This window comes from Columba livia, chromosome 25 (genome assembly GCF_036013475.1).
Source record: "Columba livia isolate bColLiv1 breed racing homer chromosome 25, bColLiv1.pat.W.v2, whole genome shotgun sequence".
NCBI lineage: Eukaryota > Metazoa > Chordata > Aves > Columbiformes > Columbidae > Columba > Columba livia.
Genome location: NC_088626.1, coordinates 2,085,923 through 2,108,337, shown reverse-complemented (window position 1 = coordinate 2,108,337; position 22,415 = coordinate 2,085,923). Strand labels below are relative to the sequence as shown.

Here is a 22,415-nt window from a genome sequence, read left to right as displayed (position 1 = left end):
CTTTACTAAAAACAAGCTGCCTCTGTAGGGTTTTTTTGCCCTGGGTTTGGATTTTCTTTTCATCCCTGTTTCTACCATGAAATGACCGCGGGTGTCCCACCAGCACATGAGAAACTGTTGCAGATGCAGCACTTGGATGAGTTTTGTGCAGTGAACTGTCACAAACACGGGCTCACAATGTGGTAAAATCATCATTCATCACTATTTCTAGGTGCTCAACACCAAACACCGCTCCGTCACCCATCTGGCCAGGTCCAGGGCACCCCTGAGCATCCTCCGATCCCATTTACTGTTCCATGAGCATCAAACAGGTGACTATTTCCCCAAAGTAAGAGCTTATATACTGAAGTGTTTTCTTTATCACACCCAAATTACTCATAAACCCCATGATTTAAGCACAATCAAATTAAGCCAATGCAGGTTCTTAGTTCAGCCTGGGTGCCAGTGGGATGCAGGGATGCAGACAGGGATGCAGGGATGCAGATGATGCAGGGATGCAGATGATGCAGGGATGCAGATGATGCAGGGATGCAGATGATGCAGGGATGCAGATGATGCAGGGATGCAGATGATGCAGGGATGCAGCTCTGTTCTCCATCCTTTCCTTCCCACCCTTTTCCTCTCCAACCCTCAAGTGGTTTCTTTACTTCCACTTGTTTTTCTCTCTCTTTTTCAAGCCCAAATCACAAGGACAAAAAAAAGGGCTGTACCATTTGGATAACCAAACCATCCCAGAGTGTTAAAGCATTAATCACAACAAGGGGAACGACACAGCAGGCTTTCCCAGTGATAAATATCACCTTAATTAATACGGAAAAGGAAATCCCACCCTAACTATGGAGATGTGGAGTTTTAATCAGCCTTAACGAAGCAGAACTCCTGTTTGTACACAACCAGAACCAGAAAGCATCATTTAATGTCTGTCAATTAGTGTCACGCTCCGCTGCTAACGTATCCATCAAGATTAAATGGTGTCTAATGCTGACATAACATTTACACTTGTTTGTGCCAAATAATTTATTTAAAGCAAAAAAAGAAGAAAGTCTGCCTTTGGATAATGTAACTGTTGACTAACATTTGCATGCAATAAGCCACATACTTGGCAAGGACTTGTGGGACTAAAGCCAAGAAAAATCAGCTTGACCTACACAACATTTGCAAACCAGAGGAGTGGGAACAAGTTCGCTACATGGAGCTAAACAGGGGATAGAAAATGCAAGGACACCCAAAGCACCAGGCTGTACCAGACCAGGGTTTCCTCCCTGTTTTGGTACCTGGTTATTAGGAAGATGCTTTGGAGAGAAGTACATAAAACCTTTCAGCAACGAGCACCAGGATGTGGCTCTTAGGGTGTGCGGATGCTTCCTAAGGAGGGAGGCGAACTAAGCCACAAAGCACCAGGACTTAGAGCTCTTAAAAACCCCAGAGGATTTTCAATATTTACTTTTTTACTTCAATATTTGTTTTTTTTTTTTATATTACTTTCAATGTTTTTTCTTATTGTGGATACTCTTGTCATCCACAGCAACACCCCATCTCTTCCTAACCCGGAGTCCCCCAGCCCATTGCAGGGGGCTGGACCAGCTCCCTCCATCCTTGAGCCATCAGCGATGCCAAAGGGGGGTCAGGGAAGCACAGGGACACAGTAATCAATGCAGATTTGCACCACAGCGAATGGGGAAAGAAAAAGGAAAGGGAAAATTGTGGCAAAAACGTGGAGATGTGGCAAAACGCAGCTTTGCAGATTGGTGTTCCCATGGGAAACTCCCTTGCTGTCTCTCACAAAAATCCAAGGCACATTCCTCTTTCTTCTGGTATGGTCTGGGCAGCGTTTGTTAAGAAAAGCCAAAGGCGGAGAGAAACCCACAGCGAATAACCCTGGACGTGTTTCCAAAGCTGCCCACAGTAATTTATGGCAGCCCACTCACAGAAGGGAAAGTCAAGTGATAAGACAAGTATTTTTACAGGAAAAGAAGCTCGGGTCGAAGCATTTTGTGTTGAAACACTCTGCTTTTGAAAGAAAAAGGCAAGGGGGCTTTTGGTGTCTGAGCAGATGGGCTCATCACTTTATCCCCCAGCCCAAAATAGGAAAGCGATGGGGGAAAAGGGGCACTAAGTGTCACCCATCATCACCTCGCTGTGGAGCCCCCTGGGGACAAAGGGGGACGAGGGGTATGGGAGGAGCTGCGGCATCTTGGGCTGTGCACGGGGGAGCGGGACGTTCCTGTGCTTGAAGAACAAGGACACGGGGGACACAGGGGACGTTCCCACTGGGGCCAGAACTGGGAGAGGAATCTCTGCACAGTCAGCGAGGGAGGATGCTCAGGGTGCTGTAGCTGTTGGTTTTGCCCAATTCTATTCCTATCCAGGCTTTTTCCAGCACTAGGGTTTGGGTTTTTAAGAGATATCAACTGTGCGCGGTCACCCCAGCTCTTCTTTGCATCCGGAGCCTTTAGGGGCAACCAGATTTGCAGAAAAGCACTTTTGTGCCACCCCCGCCTGCGCACAGCCCCATGGAGCCCCAGCTGCCCACCCTGAGCCTCCCAGGGTCGTATTCCCAACCTTTAAGATTGATTTTCCCATGCAATATGATTTTACATCACCCAACCCTGGCGAGGCTGGGTCAGGGCTCTCAGCAGTGACAGTGCAAAGAAAAAGAGAGAAACCCCCTCCTGAAGAGCCCGTGCTATTGAAATGAGGTAAAAGCTGGGGTATCGGTGATTTGGCAATGCCACCCGCGGTATTTTTCCACCGGCCTGCACAACGGGGTCCTGCTCACGCCGGGAAGCCAAGGGATTAGCACAAGTCTCTTTGCAAACAGAGCTTGGGTGGGGGCACCCAGGGCTCCTCGGCACTCCCTTGGGGATAAATGGCCGAGTTAAACCAGGAAAACCCTCTAGCAAAGCAATTATTCACTTGCAGCCACTTTCTCAGCATCCGGGCTGCCAGGTTGGAGATTTGCAGGGTTTACGCAGGATGGAGTAAGCCTGGAGTACACCCAGGAGAACTTGCTCTGCAGAAGGATGTCCCAACGCTTTACAAACATCATCCCAACGGCTGCACCGCTCACTCGGGGCCAGGGCAAAGCGCTGGGGCTGGCGGAGGAAAACGCAGCCCGAAGGCTGCAACAAACGCCAGATGTTCCCCTCGAAATCATGCAGATGTTTGCACACCCCCCCCCCAGCCCGGTCTGGAGCAAGCAGAACCTGAGCTGCCTTTGCACCAGCTAGATAATATTAATCCTTTTTCTAGCCTCTGAGCTCTGCCAGCGCCCATTGGGTTTGTTTGCCGCTGGATATCGTCACGTATGAGGTGGGGATGCAGGTTGCGATGATCCCAGGCAAGTTTCCATGATGAAATGGAGTTTTTTCCCCAAATACCAGTGTTTCAGCCTGGATATCCATGCTATTCCCCAGTGAGCAGCTGCCTGCATCAACCATGCCCCACAAAATGGTATTTCCATGTTACAAGCTTTATCATTTTGCTCCTTAAAAAGGGGGGAATGGAAACAAAGCTACAAGTCAGCACCAGCCCTGCACGGCACCTTCTCCCCAGAAACACGATGCATTTGATGGGATGAGCATGAAGAGGTACCGAATCCAGAATGATTCGGGTCGTTTCCCATCTCGATTCAAGATCTCATCTTAATTAAACAAGGGGATGGCGACGATCACCAATGAAACCAGCAGAACTTCCCTGTTTTTGGAGGCAATTATTTAACAAATGACCAACATTTCACCCCTCCCTGCCCAGCGGCTTTTCACAGGGTGTTGATGGCACATCAACCCTCCTCATCCTCTATTTGCGCTGCTGCAAGAAGGAATTACAGCAATATTTATCTACCACATGCTCTTTCTGCTCATCTGCTTTGCAAAGCAGCCCCGGGGGCACCGATCACCACACGCTCCCTGTGCCACCCGCTAAAAACATCTCAGGGGACAAAGCTTTAAAGCAAATAAATGAATAGAAAAGTTTAGATGAAGGCGATTAACGTGCTCGGAGGGTTCAGTCAGTCAGCGGTTGCGTCTGGGTTGTTGCAAACCTGCAGCTCCGAGCAGTGTTTGGAGGGTGATGAATAAACACTTTTTGCTGTGCAAATCACAGCAGGTGAAAAAGAAAACACCAAATTGATGAATAGTGGGGTCTCTGCTGGCAGTAAAATAGGAAATCAGTGAAGCAAAGGTGAAGATGCTGCACTGGGGATATATATTGTATATGGGGGTAGGGGACCTGTTTAATTCCAGGACCAAAAAGCTTATTGCCTAAAACTGGCAATATTTGGGCTGGAATTACATTGCCTGTCTCCATAGCCAGGGCTTGGCCACGCTGCAATGCTCCGGGACAGATTTACACCCGCAGAGCCCGGCGGAAAACACTTACCTGTTCTACAAACCCAGCCCTTGTCTGTTAAAAGGAATTAAATCTTGTGGATAAATAACAAGTGTTTTTATTCCCTTTGTGGACAATTGCGGCAGAGTAAGATAGCGGGTTAAGGTGTGGCCGGAAAACCTTTCACTCCATGATCTGCATCTTGTCATCCAAGGCAAACACGCAGCTTAATGAAATCTCAAGAGGGAAAAGGTGAGATGTTTGCCTTTATGTTCATTACCCTTTAAAGCACAAACAATATTTGAAGAGAAACAAAGAATCGGGCAAACTAGATAATAATCACATGCGGTGAACAAACACCCAGATCCCGGATTCATCAAATGACTTAAATAAAAAACCCTAATGCCAGGGGTTTGGTGGAGCAGGGGGAGCACCCATGTTCTGTGGGGCACGTAGCACTGTCCCCAATGTCTCTACCAGGTCCCAGGGATGTGCCCATCACTGTCACCACCATCCACGTGTCTCAAGGACCATTTGTCCCCCGACATCCCGCTGTACTCACAACTGATGCTCAGGATGCACCTCCCAGCCCTGGCAAAGCCTCGGTTGCTATTCCTCCTCCCACCCACACAAGCTTCGAGTTATTACAGTTATTTCTTTTTGCTTGTCTTGTATAATTATAGATCCTTAGGAAAAGTATCAGTTGGGATGTTTACACGCAGCAGAAGGGAATTTATTACTCGGTACCAACCCAAGACATCACTATACAACCAAGTCCTGAACACGGCAACACAAACACCCACTGCCCTATAGATCCTTGCTGCAGGAAATCCTGCAGGTTTAAGGAGCTGCTGTGTTCTGCCAGATAAATAAGACGCACTAAAAAAAATACCCTCAAAAGGTATTTACACAATCATCTGTACCGGGTCCAAAGAAACCATTAGCGTCAATTAGAATATCGGATGCGTTCCCAGGGCAAGATGCCACCCAGCCCGGAGCGGGACGAGGATGTTGGTGTGTCGTGGATCTCAGCAAGTGCCACATGCCCATGGGCAGCACTTCCAGCAGCTTGTTCCTCCCCCCATATAGATATCCCCGAAGTCTGGAGGTGATGGGGGAGCTGGGGTGATACCCTTGGGTGCCCTGGGGATGTGTCCCATCCTGCTCCATTGCAGGCATTCCCCATTTCAAGCCAGAGGTTTAAAGCAGAAAGGAAGAAGAGATAACCATCGATGTGATATTTTGCAGAGGCCCCTCAGCCTTTCCAGTAATCTCTCCATCCAGGGAAAACCATCCCCTGCTCCAGACCTTTTTCTACTGAGAAAACAGGCTCAGCCCACACACCCCCAGCTCTGCAGCCACCCCACACCTTCCTAACCAACAATATCTCTTTATCTCCCTCAATAACCAGCCACATTTTCCATTATTACTTGCAGCAACGGTAGGACGCAACATAAATTAAGCATTTAATGCATTCAGGCAACTGTTTGGCAAACCAAAAGCCGAGAAAACATATGAAAAGCTTAATTACTCACCGGGTAGATGGAGGGAGAGCAGCCTGAAGCCCTTGGGGATGCTGGGGCTGAAGGGCCACAGCCATATCTCTGCTCAGGTGAGGAAATGCTCTCCCAGGGCACCTTGCAAAGGGCACAGAGGCTTTTTCTGTGTGTTTTTACTGTTCCTAGGTGGTTTTCCTTTCTTTCGGTAGAGTTAACTCAGAGCTTTGGTGGGTTTAATGGGATAACTCACAGCACCTGGGAGCACACAGCAGCTGGGCACAATAATTCCCTCCTGTGCGGACGCATATTAGGGGCATTTCTCACTTCTTGTGAGAATACTGAGAATAAGATGGAGCTGAACGGTGACTGTAATAAAGAGAAATGTAGGGATCTCAACAGCCTTCATATAAACCAGTATTTAGTGTTTAAGAGGTGTGCATGAAGCGTGTGACATACCCCACCTTTCAGGACACGTTTACTACACAGGGGAAGGGGGTTAAATATTTACTCCACAGTGAAAGCAAATATAAACCTGTCACAAACATTTTGCTGAGTGTAAATAGCGCTTTATCTTCTGATCTTGTCTCTTCAGCTCATCCGCTGGGTGAGACCCTTGCACATTGATGGGCCATTGCACCTTCTGCATTCTTCACTGCCAGTAAAAGCATTACAAAATAAAAAACAAGGAAAAAAGGCAGAAGAGGTGAGAAAAGAAAAGTCCTTTTTGCTTTGAATCTGCTAGTTTGACTCCCCATGCTGGCGTTTGCTGCTAAACCCTGTAATCATTACTATTCCAGCTGAGGGGCTGCATCCCAATACAAGTTCATCTTCAGGATTTTAGGTGCATCTGCACTGAGAACACACCAAAATCAACCCCTTCAGTACCCCCGGATCAGCATCTCTTCCAAACCTGCCATTTCCTCAACAAAACCCATCCTGCTCCATCCCCTTGTGGCAATTACATGAGGCTGCTCCCCAAATAATCCTTCAGATCCAGCTGTGGATTTTTAAGGCTGGGGATTTACACCAAGGAGTTTTGGGCTCTTTAAATGAGAGACATGGTAAGCTGAAATGTGATTTTAGACCAACCTGGTTACAGACTGTGGTTCTGCCAGGTTTTTAGAGGTGAAAAGGAGGAAAAGATGCAAGAACCACATTTCCTAGTGGAAACATTCTGGGGTATTTTTTTTTTTATTGAAGGGGAAGGTAAGATCTACAGCAGCTTCTTATCTTCTGGGGTTTCCCCCTTCCAATTCTGCAGGAAATATTAGTGAAACCTCAAAGGTGCCACCAGGGCCTCCACTTTCCTTCCAGGTGGGAATGGGCTGAACAAGCCACGCTCCGTGGGTTCGCTTTGCCATTCTCCAAGTGCGTTGGCAAGCCGAGCACGTTCCAAAACTCTCCAGCGGCTCCTAGAGGAATGCAAACCCGGTATAAAGACATCAACGCCTGCCAGGCCGCAAAACCCCTCCCAGAAGGGTTGGTTTATCTCCAGCGTGATGACGAAGGGATTTTTTCTGCCCCTGAGCCTGCCAAGTGTTGAGGCAGCACTAGAAGGCACCATCCCACCATGTATTGCTACAGAAAGCCAAACATGAGCCTAAAACAACCACCAACCCAAAACTAAATCAGAACACTTTATTTCCTTGAGCTCCAGTGATACAACTGTAGCAGCATTTCACAAACGAACTCCTGCACTGTTAAATACACGTTTAAGGAAACACATTAAATTCCAAGGCAGGCCAAAAAAATATAATAAAAATTAAGAACTGCGGACAAAATTACTCATCCTCCCCCTTAAATAATATGTGCGTTTGTTGCAGATGAAGCAGCAGTACATGTTTCACATACCAGGTTAAAACAAAACTTCAGACCCGCAGCAGAACTTTCAAATGCAAACGTAGAAGAGACCAGGAGCAACGGCTTTGGTGACGGGGCTTTCGCCTGAGGAATCCAGCGTTACGTACAGCACGGAACATTTTAAACACGTGAGACTTCTGCAGTTATTAGACCAGCTGGGCACATTGCAGCTGCAGAATGGGAAGGCTGGTTTGGTCGGAGGAACCTGCAAAGAGCTCTGTGAACATACAAGGGCTCCTCAGCCACCCTCAGCTTGAGGGAGAACAAGTTCCCAAGAAAATTTGGTTGATAATTATGTGCTCAAAACTCAGGACATTTTTCTGGCTAGTGACCAAAAGGGGATGCTGCATCCCCATCCCAGTATGATGCTCAGATGGCCAAACCCGTGATCACCAGCTCTGTCCCCTCGGCAAGTCCATCCTTCACATCCCAGCTACTCACAGGTTACTCCAATTAGGAGATTAATTTCTCCCAGAAGTCAGAAATATTAAAGCTAAGCGACTGGAGGAAGAGGATGATGCACTAGGGACCATTTGCCAAGTGTGACTCCAACCTACCGAAGCCACACTGAAAAGCTGTCGCCTTCCACCTTATGCTACAATTTGCCTCTTTAACATTAAAGTGACCCAAAATTTTCACCTAAGTGTTTATGCCCATCCCTGACGGAAAGATTTTGTGCAGTTCTGGTTCCTGTTAGTGATTCTCCAGTTTCTAAAGTCAATAGAAAGAGACATCCAAGGCTCACAGACAGCTTGAAGCCCAAGGGCCAGGGCTCTCTCTAGCCGCACCACCAACACCAGCGGCCTCAAGCTTACAATTTTCGTACACTTATAAGACACAGGGTGCATTTGACACAGTGATTAATTCCATTTAAGTGACAAAAAGGCATCAAGAAGCTCCTTTCACCACCCTCAGCGGTACAAGGTTAATTTATACAAGGCACACGTAACACCACCCAGAGAGGTGCTCTTTGATTTACCTTCTCCAAATAACGGAGCAAAAGGATTAGCTCTGCTTAGTGTCATCCTACACAACATGCCTGGCTGAGGGGACACCTCCATGGACATGTGCCAGCCCAAAAAGCTGCCAGTCCCCCACTAGACCCCGAGCTGCATCTCCACAAGCTGCTGGCAAGTCTCAGGGATGATGGAGATTTGCCAAGTGGTGTCCTGGAACTTATACTTACATGTCCAGGTCCCTAAAATCCCCTTGTTGGCTACTGCTCACCCAAGTCACTGGCTAAAGGATGAACCTGGGGATGCTAAGGGGTGAACCTGGGGATGCTAAGGGGTGCTCAGGAGGAGCAGGGCACGCAGCAAAGCTGCAGCCCATCCCAAGCAGGCACAAAGCTCAGCATCCCGCAGCTAAAACCAAACCCACAGCACTAGGAACCTCTCTAGGCTGTTTGTTTCTCCTCCTCCCATAGACGAGCAGCAGCTTATTGTCAAACAAGGGCCGGGAGGTGGCTTTGGTTCTGCAGGCGGGACTTGCCCACAGCTGGTTTGGTGCTGCCAGGACACGACCCAGGAGCCCAATTGTGAACAGAAGCTCTGGTGCCCCCCAGGCTTCAACCCCACCAGCCAGCGAGATGCACATGGTTGCTCCCATAAGCAGGATCAGGGCCTTAGTGAAAAAGAAGTATGAATAAATTAAGGGAGGATGAAGGCTGTTCAGCTATCACACACCATTAAAAATGTACCTTTAAAACAAAAAAGTTTGCAAAAAAATATTCTTCTTTAAAATCTATACTTTTTTTAAAGAGTCTCCTTGTTAAAAAAACAAAAATGGAGTTGATAGTTTCCTCCTCTCCCCCACAGAGTGACCGGCTATTTTGGGGTGTCCCCATTCCTTCCCCCATCCCAGCAAGTCTCAAGGGGCTACCAAGGACACTGACACCCACAAAAGGATCCACGCCACTGTCTGGGGGCTAAATGCTGTATAATTAAAGCCAATCTGGCTATAAAAATAAATGCTTTTCTGTCTTCCTTACACAGGATGGAAGAATTTAGCCCCTTTTTAAACAGCTTAGCATTTAGCTGTTATAGTATTTAAAAAAACAACCCAAACGCCTACATAGAAAAATAAAGGATAAACATTATCCATCTATTTAATATTTATATAAAAAGTAAGTTCTGTGACAAGATATTTTGCATCTTTGCTGTAAAAAAACAAATCCCAGCCTAGGCTGTATAACCTAAGCCTTCTGTTGAGGAGTAAGCTACATCTTCAAACTTCGAGAAAAATATCAGTTAGCAATTTCACTTCTCCAAAATAAAGTTATTAAATAGATATATTATTATAAGTCTTTATAAACTATGTCATTGTTTAAGCGAGGAGGGGGAAGGGGTAACTGAGGACCACTTTAATCTTCCCTGGGGAGGGAGAAGTGGCTGTCAGCTGTGAAACCCCAGCAGGCTGGTGTGTCCCTTGGCAGAGCCCCAGAGGGGACACAGGGGCTCCAAGCCACCCTCACCAAGTCCCTTCACAAGGATGTTCTTTTCTCCAGCTTGTGCTTTGTGAGAAAGTACTTGAAGAACTCATACACGGACCAGGCGATGGCAGTTGAAGGCATCTGGTAGATGACACGTGCCTGGACCCCCCTGAAATACCCCGAGACACCCCCCAGCTGATAGACAGTCTTGAAGGCGTTGACCATGCCCGAGAGGTGCCCGCTGATGTTCACCGAGCTCAGCGCCGTGTTCTCCTGGGTGTTGAGCAGGGTCTTGCAGACGTCCAAGGGGGTGGTGGCGGCGGCGGCCACGGCCCCCGCGATGGCACCGGAGACGATGTGGGACCGAGGGTTGTAGTCCCGGCGGGGGTTGATCTGCTCCTGCATGAACTCGTAGGTGATGAAGTGAATGGCCTGGAAGGGGACGTTCATGGTGAGCTGGGTGGTGTAGCTGCGGTAGAAGGCACCGAATCCCTCCGTCCTCTGCACTGTCCTGATGCAGGACAGGACGGACTTGTAGGGCGAGTTGAACATCTGCATCCGCTGCTTCACCACTGGCCGCGGGACAGACGGCACCGGGCAGGACAGACACGGGGACATAACGACTCATGAGCCACGGCACAACTTCCCTGGTCATTGCAACACCCAGCACCAAGTCCCAACCATCCAAAGCCAACCTCCCCTTCCAACCCCAATCTGCTACAACATGAATCAGGCAGCCATGAGCTTCCTATCGACAGGATTTCACCATTTTACACCTTCTGCTTCCCTCAGCCTGCCCATTGCCCCCAAAAACCTCAACACAACAAGCAAGAAAAGCAGGTGAGAGCTGGTCCAACCACACTCTGCTTCCACAGGCTAATGCACTCCTCTCCTCAAGCCTAATCAGGCACCTTTAATTCTAGAAAGACATTAAGACAGCCTGACAAGGACTTTTGGATGCATCTGTAAGGACGCAGAGCTTGTGTGGAAAAATTGGTATACCAAGAGGACAAGGGCAGAAAGGTGATTAAATAACTGTATGGGAAGTGTGACAGACCCCAATGACATGGAACAACTCCCACTGACTTACGCAAAAGGTCAATTAATTTATTTAGTCAGCGCAGGGCATTACCTTCAGCAGGATTCATCACCGCGTCGTGGAGCAGCGTGGCCACGCTCCCAGCTATACCTGCAAGAAACAAAAGCATCCTTCAAAAAAAATAACATTCAGAAGCCATAGGCTTGCGTGGGCATCAATATCTGCGGAGGCAGCAGCCAATGGCACCGGACCCCATGTGCCCCCAGCATCCCGGTACCACCAGCTCCACAACAAACCCACGGGAGCATCCAGCAACAAGAGCAAACATAAAACCACCCAGAGCAGCTCAACAGAAACCAGGATCCGCTCCACAGGATCCCACCTTTGCTACTCCCTACAGCGACTCACAAGGCTTTGCCTACACAAAGACACCACCGGCTTCGCCCAACCTGTGCTGGACCGAGAGGTGAGCAATGTTTAGAACCGGCTCAGCGCATCCGTAATTAGGCATCTTCATCCATTTGAACGCTAATTGTGCGGACTCTGCAAGTATCCAGCCAGCCGTTAATGATTCTGCAGTTGGCTCTAGGATGGGCCCCTCCAGCCACACCTTGTCCTTTGATGTAGGTTTCCATGTCAAATTTTCTCTTGCCCAAATGACTTTCGGTCATTTCTCATTAACACAGCGCTTCGGTTTTCCTGCTGGGACTGAAAGCCTGTAGCTACTTGAAAGGCAAACACACCTTACTAGCAAAAAGCAGCAAGCCAAAAGGATATTATATACCCTCAAATGAGTTGGTGGAGCTAAACCAAGTGACTGCCACGGCAGATTCCATCGCGTCAAACACCAGGCAGAAGCGCCTTCTGCACAAACCCTTTTGTAACACCCCGGCTCAGTTTGAGGGTTTCTGCTGTTACAGCAGAATTGCTGGATCTAAAAGCAAAAGCCTTCCTGGTGGAAGCAAAATCTTTCAGAATGGATGCAAGGACACAAGGATGCAGCACACTTCACCATGCTGGACATGCATGGAACAACCTGCCCTGCAAACCTCAAGAGGTCTAGATGATGCCTTCAACGTAATGGCAGAAGCTGGGACTGCATCTGAACACCTCTTTACAACGCACTGATGACTTGTGTTAGATTCATTTGATATTATAGTGCCGAAGTAAAGGTTAGACTTTGCTTTGGAGGGCGCACAAAGCGGGTGCTGAGACCTGCAAAACCCTGGGGCTACGTTTGCGTCTTGCATCCCTCCCATACAGGTATTTACAGGCTGAGCACAGCAAAGGATGCCAGGCCAAGGGTGTGAAGCGAGCAAGGGACAGGCTGTTAATTGCAAGCTATTTTAGTGAATAAAACCCCAAAAATACCATTGGCCAAGTGGCTGTTTCCTCCATGCTGGATAGAATCGCTTAGAGACTTTTTCATTTTTTCATAGCAGGCAAAGTACATTGCGTGGGCAGGGCCAGCCCCCAGCATGGTGACATTAATCCCACGTAAAGGCCTCCAGAAACCCTCTGTAAGGACAATCTTCTTCAGAGCTTCGTACACGCTCCTGTACTGGGCTTTGGGGTCCGGCTGCAAGCTCTGCATCCGTGTCTGCAACAAAGCACACGAAGGGAGAGGCCTCAGTTACCCGTCTTTAATGCAACAAGCACAAGCCATAGAGAGTTAAAGAGACTTCCAAGATCATTAGAGGGGTCAATAATTTGCTCCCATGCCGGGGCCACGGCACTATTTATCCACGCTTTGCCTGCCAGACCAGCAAAATTAACTCTACGCTCCCATTGCGACACCAAAATGTTACGAGGCTGCTCAGACAAGCGCTCAGGGGGAAGTGTAACCTCTGCTCTTGTTTGTGCAGGGAAAGTACAAGGAATTAAGGTAACGCCGTTGTTCAAAAGACTCCGGTGAAGAAATACAGTTAGGTCTGTAATTGCCTCTTGCTTACAACACTGTGTCTGCCCCGGCTTGTTTCTATTGCAGTTGCTCAGCTGCTTTTGACACTTGGTGCTCGGAGTCAGACTGCTCGGTTGGGAAACAAGTTTCCTAGAAGGGCAAGGCAGGAAAAACAGGGTACCAGTAACCCCCCCATAAAAGGTGAGACAGGTAAAGGCCACCCCGTTCTGCACAGTGACCCAAAGAATCGTAGAATCACAGAATGGTTTGGGCTGCCCTTCACCCCATCTTCCCTCCCACCAGATTCCTGAGCTATAAGAAGTGGTTTCATCCACAGCTTCGTTCAATAGTCCTCAACGGGCTTCTCTTCCATGGATTTTTGAAGATTGCGAAGCTTCTGGCATCCAAAGCGTCCTATTTATTAAACTCATTGTCATCCCTTAATTATGCACCGTGGGAAAAGTTACTTCTTTTAGCCTGTTTCAGGCTCAAAGCCCTTGCAATGATGACGCCACCTTTACAACCATCCCAGCGAGAGCGAGTAAACCTGGAGCATCGAGATACTCCTGCTGAGCAGCCCCCAAGTCCGGTACAGCCCATCACAACAGAAATGGCCTGAACAGATACAGGCTTTGGAGGTGGTTTCACACCTCGAAACACAAACACACAAAGCTCCTGGCAAAGGGCATAACTACAGGAGACGAGAGCTAAGCAACGTGTAACAGGCTCCATCAAATTAATGCTCTTTTATTGAGAACTGCAATTAAGAGGTTTTGACCCCATGAGCTGGGACACCCCATGTGCAGAATAAGCCTCCCCCAAACATTTGGCAAAGCAACACAAGCAGCTCCATCCTCAGCAGAGATCCAACAGCCAGGACTGTCCGTGTCACCTCCGTGCTCCCTCATGGGGACACATCCCTTCAAGCTTATTAATTCACTTCAGTAATTAACCAGAAGGCAACACTACAGATAAGCTTTCAGGCATGATTAAGTCAATAAAAGTGCTGCAGGTTTGGACCTTTTATTTCCCCAGATCACTTCAGTTAGTGGAAACTGAATGGCACTTTCACATGCGCTTTCTGAGACCAAGGAAGAGATTAGAGCTGAATTCAGGACTTTAACCCAGTATAATAAAACCGAGCTACAAAAGCAGTAATGCAATATGTGTGGCTAAGCCAAACAAATCATTGCATTTGTAGCAAATATTCTAGAAAAGTTGCATAGGAATTACATGTGCCAAGTGGCTTAGTTCAGCAGCTTGCTGAATTTCAGACTTGAGCATCAGGTGGTGATCATGACAAGCCATCAACTACAACAGGGAATTTGGCAGCCTCAAGCAAAGCTTCCCATTTCAGAGCACTAAATGCTTGGTAACCTACGAACAGCGCTGGAAATAAACCCAAAGGCTCAGAAAAACCCTCCCGTAAAGGCAGCAACACCCCTGAATTATCTTGCTGTTTTAAACCGGGTTTTAAACCCAGCTCGCAGCCTCGCTGAGCAGGTTTAAGGGTCTCGCAACCTTCCCGTCCCGCGGATGCTCATGCGGAGGGGCTGGATTTCCCGATGCCCCCGAGAATCTCCCGGCAGCCGTTTCGCCGCCAGCGTGACTCAGCACAGCCCCGCATAGGCTGGGCTTTGTGTGCCATAGGGTTTTGTTGGTTGTGTTTTGCTCTGCTAGTTTTAACTTGAAGGCAGCCTCCAGGAGATCTCCATCTCGCCCTGGTCTATTGCTGGGTTGCCTTCGAAGCCGGTATAATTTTAAGCATGCAGCAGCATCACTTCTTCAGGAAGGTAATGAGGAATAAGTGCTCCTGTGGAGCAATAAATTACCAGCTTGGCATGTGTGGAAACAAAGCACATGGTGCTGTGTTGTCAGGAGCTGACCCTGAGTATCTCCACCCTTACTGTCAATCAGTGGCTTTCACATGAGTGGATAAGTAACAAAAATACATCATTTTTATTTTTCTGTTGGTCATCCAAGCCATTCTAAAGCTCTCACCGTGCCCCAAAATGGGTAGTAAGCATCTGTTGTACCCACCCCTCCCAATGAACATCCACAGTATGGGAAGGTGCAGAGACCTGGGGAGGTGTTTAAACCCTTAAACCTGTTCAGCGAGGCTGCGAGCTGGACTTAAAACCCGTTTTAAAATTGCAAGATAATTCAGGGACGTTGCTGCCTTTACAGGAGGGTTTTTCTGAGCCCTTGGGTTTATTCCCAGCGCTGTTCATAGGTTACCACCATACAGTTTGCAACACCACCACCGCAGCCTGACCCACAGGCTTCCCCCTCTTATTAAAGTTGTGGACACAAACAGGACAAACAGCCCAAGGAGTGAGCAAAACCAGGATCTCCTGCAATGCAAGAGATTCGGCAAACAGGTTCAGCTCTGGGTTTTGTCCAGGATGGGTTTATCGTGGTGTGAACAGGGCTGGTCTGTGAGCTCTGCAGCCCGCTCACCTATCTGGAGTGTGCAGCTCCCCCACCTCTTGTTAATCAGCCAAAAAATACCTCTCCACCTACTTAGATTAATCCTCATTGCATAAGGCAGCGACAACCACAAGCATCCCGGTAGTCCTGGTTTCAGCTTGGGCATAAGAGGCACCACCAAAAGCCTCAAGTTCAAGTTCCTCGGGTTACCTGCTGTTTGTGGACCAGCACTGTCTTCATGGCTGTTGTTTGGGAGAGAGCACCCAGCTTTCCAGCTGCCAGAGCAGTTTTCTATCCAGAAAGGCTCTCCTAACAAGAGTCAGGTCTCTAATTCTGCATATTCTCGCAAAGGGTCACCGATTTGACACGCCGCTGTACAAACAAGCTCGGATATAATTTGCCTTTGTGTTGTTTTGTTGGTATTTTTTCCCCTTTGAACACTGCATGCGTTCCCAAAGTTCAGCCTGCACGTTCATGTGACAGACAACCAGCCCGGTCTCCCCGCAGCTGACAAAAGGCAGGGAGAACACAATATGCTTTTGCCAGGAAATAAGCAGCATTTCTGCAGTGAATGGGTCAGATCTGGAGAAGGCTTCGCTCTTGCATTTTTATTTTGCCAGGCTGTTCTGCAGCTCCCCAGCCAAGCAATGCACTTGGTGTGGCACCCACTTGTGTGTGCAGAAGCCCATGGGAGGGGATTGTGGGGCCAGATGGGTTGACCATGACTTTCCAGCACCCCGACACTATCAGCTGGAACAGGAGCAGCTGCTCCCCTGGACATGCATCAAGATGGGTGGATGCAGAACCTCCCACCGCCAAACCCAAGCCAAGGCGAGTGGCCCTAACCCCAAAGTCTAAATAAACCGAAGGTGAAGCCACCAAAACACCCGCTCCATCCCACTCAACAAGCCCCATCGGTCTTCTTTCTTTTCCACTCCCCTCTCTGGCATCGCAAATGTAGGCAAGATGTTTCTCCTGCCCTTCGCCCCATCCCAGCACAGGACCTCTCACACTAGTTAGGAATGATGCACAGTGTCCACAAAGTCGACTTGAGCCAGCTTAGTTAGGAGCAGCTCAGGTTTTATGAAGAAGTGCTGGAGGAACAAGGACTTTTGGTCATTTATGCAACCACCATCCTCTGCAAGGAAGGGAGGTGCAAGCCCAGCACATCTCCAGTCTCCAGATGAGGACAAGAGCCTTTTTTCACATCCCCAAGGCAGCTACTTTACCTGCTTCGGGAAAGCAGCTCCAACAGCCTTGCAGAAAAGCCACCAAATGGCCCAAGCAAGAGGAGGCTCCAGGGGAGTCCTCCAGAAACTCCCCAACGAGTCCTTGAGATGCTGATCTCTCTGGTTAATGTGGACACTGACCAGGCTTGCCAGGACAGCTGTGTTTGCAGCAGCTACAGAACAAAACAAGCCTCAGCGCATGAGAAACACCTCGTTTAAAAACATCTACACTTCAAGCCAGTGTTTTCTGACAACCACAGCGCTAAGTGGGAAAGAAAGAAGCCAAGGCGCAGTTAAGGGTGAAGCTGCAAGGGGGTCTTCAGCTTTACAAGGAAAATGATGGGAAGAAAAGGCACCAAGCAAACCTGAAATAATCGCAAGCCTCCAGATGCAGCTCTAGCTGGTAAAACACAGCCTGTTATGCATTTCCCCTCTAAAAAAATAGCAATACTGCTGCAGAATACACATACAACCAGCAATGCTTTAAGTTACAGCAGAACCGCGGCGTTCGTGGGCACAGACATCATGGATTTACACCCTCTCCATCACACCCCAGCATGTGTTGCCCAACAAACACCAAAGGCATCTCTGTGCATTTTCTACGCTGTGTCATGGGTGTATCTATGATGTAGTAGCGTATCTATGAACTCCACAGAGGTCCATAGGGCTCAATTTTCAGCGCTTGCCCCGACTCGGTGCAGGACAGCAGCATGGCAGCCTGCCCTACCCTGACCCCGGCCAGCTCAGCAATTGTGCAAGTGTCTGGAGCAAACAATCCCCCAAATTAACGTATTTTCGGTTTCTCTTTGAGAGAAAACGACTTGCTGGAACCAAAACATTTCCTCTACGGCACAATGCAGCCAGGTGCCCAAAATGCCTCTTTCTGCAGCATCCACAACCCCATAAACCTCCTCCATGAGCTCTGCACGGCCATGACCAATCCCAGGAATTATTACCCAAAAAGTCAGGCTAAGGAAGGAGTTTTGCTGTTTTTCTGTGAGAGGAGAGCAGCACATTTCCTATTGAAGCTTAAGCAGTGTTTAGTTATTCCCATTACCAAAAGAAAAAGCACCTTTTTGGGGTCAGTTCTCACCTTTTGCCGCAGACAGAGCAGCAGCAGCACCCAAAACCTGTAACTTTCAATGTTCCCCCTGCTCCTGACACACGGGGTGACTTCGGCTATTGCTCCGCAGGAGCTTTTGCACGGCCTGAGTGTTTTATGTGCTTCCCAGCACTTGGAGGCAGTTTGCTGAGCGGGATTATTCCCAGCATAAGGTATTGTCCTGGCACGGGTGCTGCCGTCCCTGAAGCAACCACAGAACTCACTGCCCAGTGCAATGAGCACTTTTACCTTCCAAAAAAGCACCTCCCACTCCGGGAAACCAGGCACAACTTTCGTTTTCTCCCTCTCTCCCTTTTCCCCTCAGAGGAAATGCCCTCTTAAACAAAACCAACACCACACGCCATAAAGTCCGGAGTGATGACACACTGCTCCGACCGTGACTTGGCAGAAAACGCCGGGCTTGGTTGCGAAAGGAGCCGGTGCGGAGACACTCGGGGTGGGCACAGACCCCATTCCTCGGGGGGGACCCTGCTATGTGGTCCAGCAGGCACAGACCCAGAGGGAAAACACGGGAATAAAGCAGCGAGTATTTCCCTTGAGCGCTTATCGCAGCAAACTGGCAAGACCTGCAGTGCCTCAAAGCGAAGGCATTTCCTCTCCTCTTTCTCCCCTTTCAGGACGCCCTGCATTGAAAAGAGGAGAAATTAGAGCATCTGCTTGCAGCTCTTCCTGACCGGAGCGTGGAGGATCTGTCAGGGCCAGTAATACAATATTGAGAGCGTTTGGCTTCTCCCAACCTTATTTTCAATTTTTTAAGCCTCCAGAGCAGCACACTGGTAGGGCAGAGGGAGGAAATACCCTTTACGATGCTTCCTACCGCGTCGGCGACACCACGAAGTCTTCCCTCTTGTGCACTCGACAGCACCAAGACAAAACCCGTTAGTCCCGGCATCAAAACCCACCAACCCCTCCATGTATCTGCAGCCAAGCGATCCCCTTTACAATCCTGGTAAAGCCACCCTCCCATGTGGCTGGGGTGACACGTGAGGTTGGGTTCATGCCACTCGCAGCCATCATGGTGTGGGGACAGACAGACCGACCGCTCTGTCCCACCGGCCTTCCCCTCCCGGGCTGGGATTCCAACACTACAGAAGGGAAGAGCTGCCTGGGGGGCTCCAGCCCCACGCTGGAGGACACTGGTGGCATCATGGGGAGCTGGGTGAGGACTTTGCTTGCTGCAGGGCCCAGTGCACACCTTTGCACCGCGGGTTGCGCAAAGCTCGTCGGGGCCGAGGACACCGGAACAGCACCCGAGGGGCTGCAGGGACGGGTCTAGGGTGGGCGCACAGCTCCAGCATCTTGGGGTGACACCTCAGGCACCGTGCACACCCCCAGCACCTCTCGCACACTCCTGGCACAACTCTGCTCCCCCCAAGCAACATACAACCCCCCCTGGAGCCCCGTGTAACACTTGCACACTTTCCCACTGCGCACCCCCCGCCCCAGCACCCGCAAGGGCTCTCCCGCTTGTGTAGGCACGAACTCCGGTACCCCGGGCATGCACCTCCGGTACTACCGTACACACACCCCCGTGCGCCCCCAGTACCACCGTGCATGCACCCCCACAGACGCCCGGTACCCCGCTGCACACCCCCCCGGTACCCTGTTGCACGCCCCCCGTTCACGCCTCCCCCGAGCCCGGCAGCCGGCGGAGCAGATCCCGGAGATCCCACCCCCCCCCCATCAACGCACCTTGACCGAGTCCACCGGGTACATGACCGTGTGCTCCATGATACCCGCCACCGCCCCGGCCATCATGTGGGTGCCCAGCGAGGCGCCACTGGGCAGGCTCTCGTACTCCTCCGTACCCTCCATAGGCGGCGCGGGGGCGGCGGCAGCGGCGGGGTGTGGGGGGCCGGGCCCCGGGGGCGCCGCCGCGCTGCCCCCCACTCCGCAGCTCAGCTCCATCCGCCCGGTACCGGTGTCGCGGGGTCCCGGGGTGGGTACCGGGGGGGGTCTGCACGGGGCTCCCGCACCGCCCCGGCCCCACTTTAAAGCCGCGCCCGCGCCCCGCCCCGCCCCGCTGGGCGCCAGCCAATCGCGACGCGCCGCCGCTACGGCCCGCCTCCCGGGAGGGAGATTGGCGGGGACGTTGGCGAATGGCGACGTGGAGGCGGCGGGGTGGAGGAGTATGATTGGCTCTGGCGGCGGGGGGCGGGGCCCCGTGGCTCGTCCCGCCGCCGTACGAGCGCGCCCTTTGCACAAGCGCGGTGCCCCTTGCACAAGCGCTGTACCCTTTGCATAAGCGCTGCACCCTTTGCACAAGCGCTGTACCCTTTGCATAAGCGCTGTGCCCCTCGCACAAGCGCTGCGCCGCTTTGTACAAGCGCCGTGCCCCTTGCACAAGCACTGCGCCCCTTTGCACAAGCACTGCACTCCTTGCATAAGCGCTGCGCCCCTTGCACAAACGCTGCGCCCCTTGCACATACACTGCGCCGATTTGCACAGGCGCTGTGCCCTTTGCACAAGCACTGTACCCTTTGCACAAGCGCCGTGCCCCTTGCACAAGTAGACACCCCCAGGCACGCACTTGTGTGTGTGTCCCCGGGCAAGCACAAGCGCGGGCAGGAGGGGGCTCAAGGTTCCCCCCCGGGGCACCGTGCAGCAGCCGGACCAGCCCCCGCAGTGTGTCGGGGTGCAAAGCTGCTGCCACTTTCTCCCTGAGGCGTTTTGCCTCCAATGGGATTTAATTCTGGTTGTGCTTTTGGGGGTTTTCTGGCTCACACTGAGCCCAGTGCCCTCGCCCATCTCCCCGTCCTGCCTGGCCAGGGCAGGGGGATGAGACACCACATCATCCCCCCTGCGTGGGCTTGAGCCTTGGCCTGGGCAAGAAAAGCCCATGGAAGGGCTCAGGAGAGTTTGCTGCCCCTCCCTGCAAAGCCTTTTTGGGCTGATGGGATCCGCAGGGACCACCATCCCTCACCACATCTCCTGTCTGCAGGAGAAATAAGCTCAGCCCATAGCCGTGCACCCCCAAAAACCTCCGCTTTCCCCTGTATTTTGGATGATCTCTTTGTTCCACCACAAAATCGGCCCAAACCAATTACATTTGACCAGACTCAAAGAGATGGAGGCAGAGCCTTCATGGGCCAGGATTCCAGGAACAGCCCTGACTTTCCATTTCGTTTCATCCCTCCTTGAAGGATGATCTGGAATTTGACCTTGCTGGGAAGGTGGCATTGTGTAGCGCGTACAGGAATCAAGGTTAACCATTTGCACGAAGTGCTGAGATAATGCAAAAGCAATTTATTGCTGCTTGAGCCTTGGGAAGTAAGAAAACCATCCTCTGAGGGCCCAAAAAACCCAAAAAATAAAGTGCTTGGTTTTGTTGTCAGCCATGAAATGAACGCACATGAGGCAAGAAAAGCCTGGTCCGTTCTCATCCTCACCATCACACTGTCCCATTAAACCAGCCCCAAAACCTGCAGAAAGCAGAGACCAGACTGAATCCCTCAAAAACGTGGAATTGAACACAGCGATTGCTACATCTCTCCTTCCTTTCCCCCTCATCTTGCCCCCCTAGCAGGACCCCCTGGATTATAACAACTTTGTTACCTCCCAAAGACACTAAACAAAATACATGTTGCTGACAGATGGTTTGACACTGTGTTCTCCAGCTGAAATGATATTTTGGAGCTGGAGAGCCACGGGCACCCACTCAATTCCAGCAGAGCCCTCCCCGCTGGTCACCCGTGTCTGCAAGGCATGAATCAAACACGGGCACAAGAGCTTCCTTTTCGTCAGGCAGCCTTATTCAAGGAAACAGATGCTTTAAAACCCAGAGAGGAACACTTTCCAGTATTGCCCCACGCAGTTTATCTAGGTTTTCTACTCCACAAACAACAGTCAACAGCAGCTGATCTTCCCTTGGCAGAGCCGAGGAGGGTGGGGAAATTGCTGTGTCACTTACCTTGATGAGCCCTTTCCCCTACACTCTTAGGTCGTGCTCCCTGGTATGAATCAGTCTGAAATACAGCACTGTTTCCAGGTAGGAACGGGTTATATTTTAATCTGAAATAAGGGCTCCTTTCTGCCCCTGCTTGGAGACAACCTGGGGCATTGGGAGCCAGAGGTGCCCAAGAGATGCACAAACTGAGCATTTTCCCTGTGTTTGTGAAGAAGGGACAAAAATATTCATCATTTGTGGAGGGAAAACAGGGCAGGGAGTCTGGTCTGGCTTGTGGCTTTGTCACATCACACATCCCGCTGGCGGGAAAAGGAACAGCCTGTGTCTCTTGGGTGGTTTCCTGCCATCCCTGCCTGGTGTGGTAAATAAGAGTCATCACCAGAGCCAACTCTATTCCATTTACAAAACCAGTCGGTGTTGTGCAACGATTCCCTCGCTGCCTCCCAGGGCACAATCACTGCTCGGTGCATCCCATCCCGGAGCTCCCCTGGGGTTTGTGGGTCCCTTGGGTGCTCCCTGAGCCCCAAACCCCATCACAGCAGGGGAGCAGCACAGGGCGAAGCCATTCGCACCGCTAAAAGCACAGTTTGGCTGCAGGCTGCACGGAGCATGCTCATTTATATTAACACACCGACAAGTCGATGCGAAATACGCCGCCGCAATCTGCA

General features: G+C 50.4%; 1 protein-coding gene across 2 annotated transcripts; it reads right to left on the bottom strand.

Moving 5' to 3' along the window:
* Positions 1–7,452: 7,452 nt before the first annotated feature.
* SLC25A37 (solute carrier family 25 member 37) lies at positions 7,453–19,748 on the bottom strand. 2 transcript variants are annotated; one of them, XM_065040968.1, is made up of 4 exons: positions 19,533–19,748; positions 12,530–12,758; positions 11,252–11,308; positions 7,453–10,691 (listed from the first exon to the last, which is right to left on the bottom strand). In XM_065040968.1, the coding sequence occupies exons 1-4, from the start codon at positions 19,746–19,748 to the stop codon at positions 10,171–10,173; spliced, it is 1,023 nt and encodes a 340-aa protein (XP_064897040.1). In that variant the 3' UTR covers positions 7,453–10,170. The 2 variants fall into 2 exon arrangements, with proteins under 2 accessions (XP_064897040.1, XP_064897041.1); XM_065040969.1 differs by lacking the exon at positions 19,533–19,748 and adding an exon at positions 17,811–19,326.
* Between the last annotated feature and the right edge of the window lie 2,667 nt (positions 19,749–22,415).

What these genes read in the sequence shown, in the direction of transcription:
- SLC25A37 (XM_065040968.1), bottom strand. Translation starts at nt 19,748, where the DNA reads ATGGAGCTGAGCTGCGGAGTGGGGGGCAGCGCGGCGGCGCCCCCGGGG. An exon ending in AAACAGCCACTTGGCCAATG is followed by an intron (nt 11,309 to 12,529) that starts GTATTTTTGGGG and finishes TGTTTCTTGCAG; the next exon opens with GTATAGCTGGGAGCGTGGCC. An exon ending in GGTGATGAATCCTGCTGAAG is followed by an intron (nt 10,692 to 11,251) that starts GTAATGCCCTGC and finishes TCCCGCGGCCAG; the next exon opens with TGGTGAAGCAGCGGATGCAG.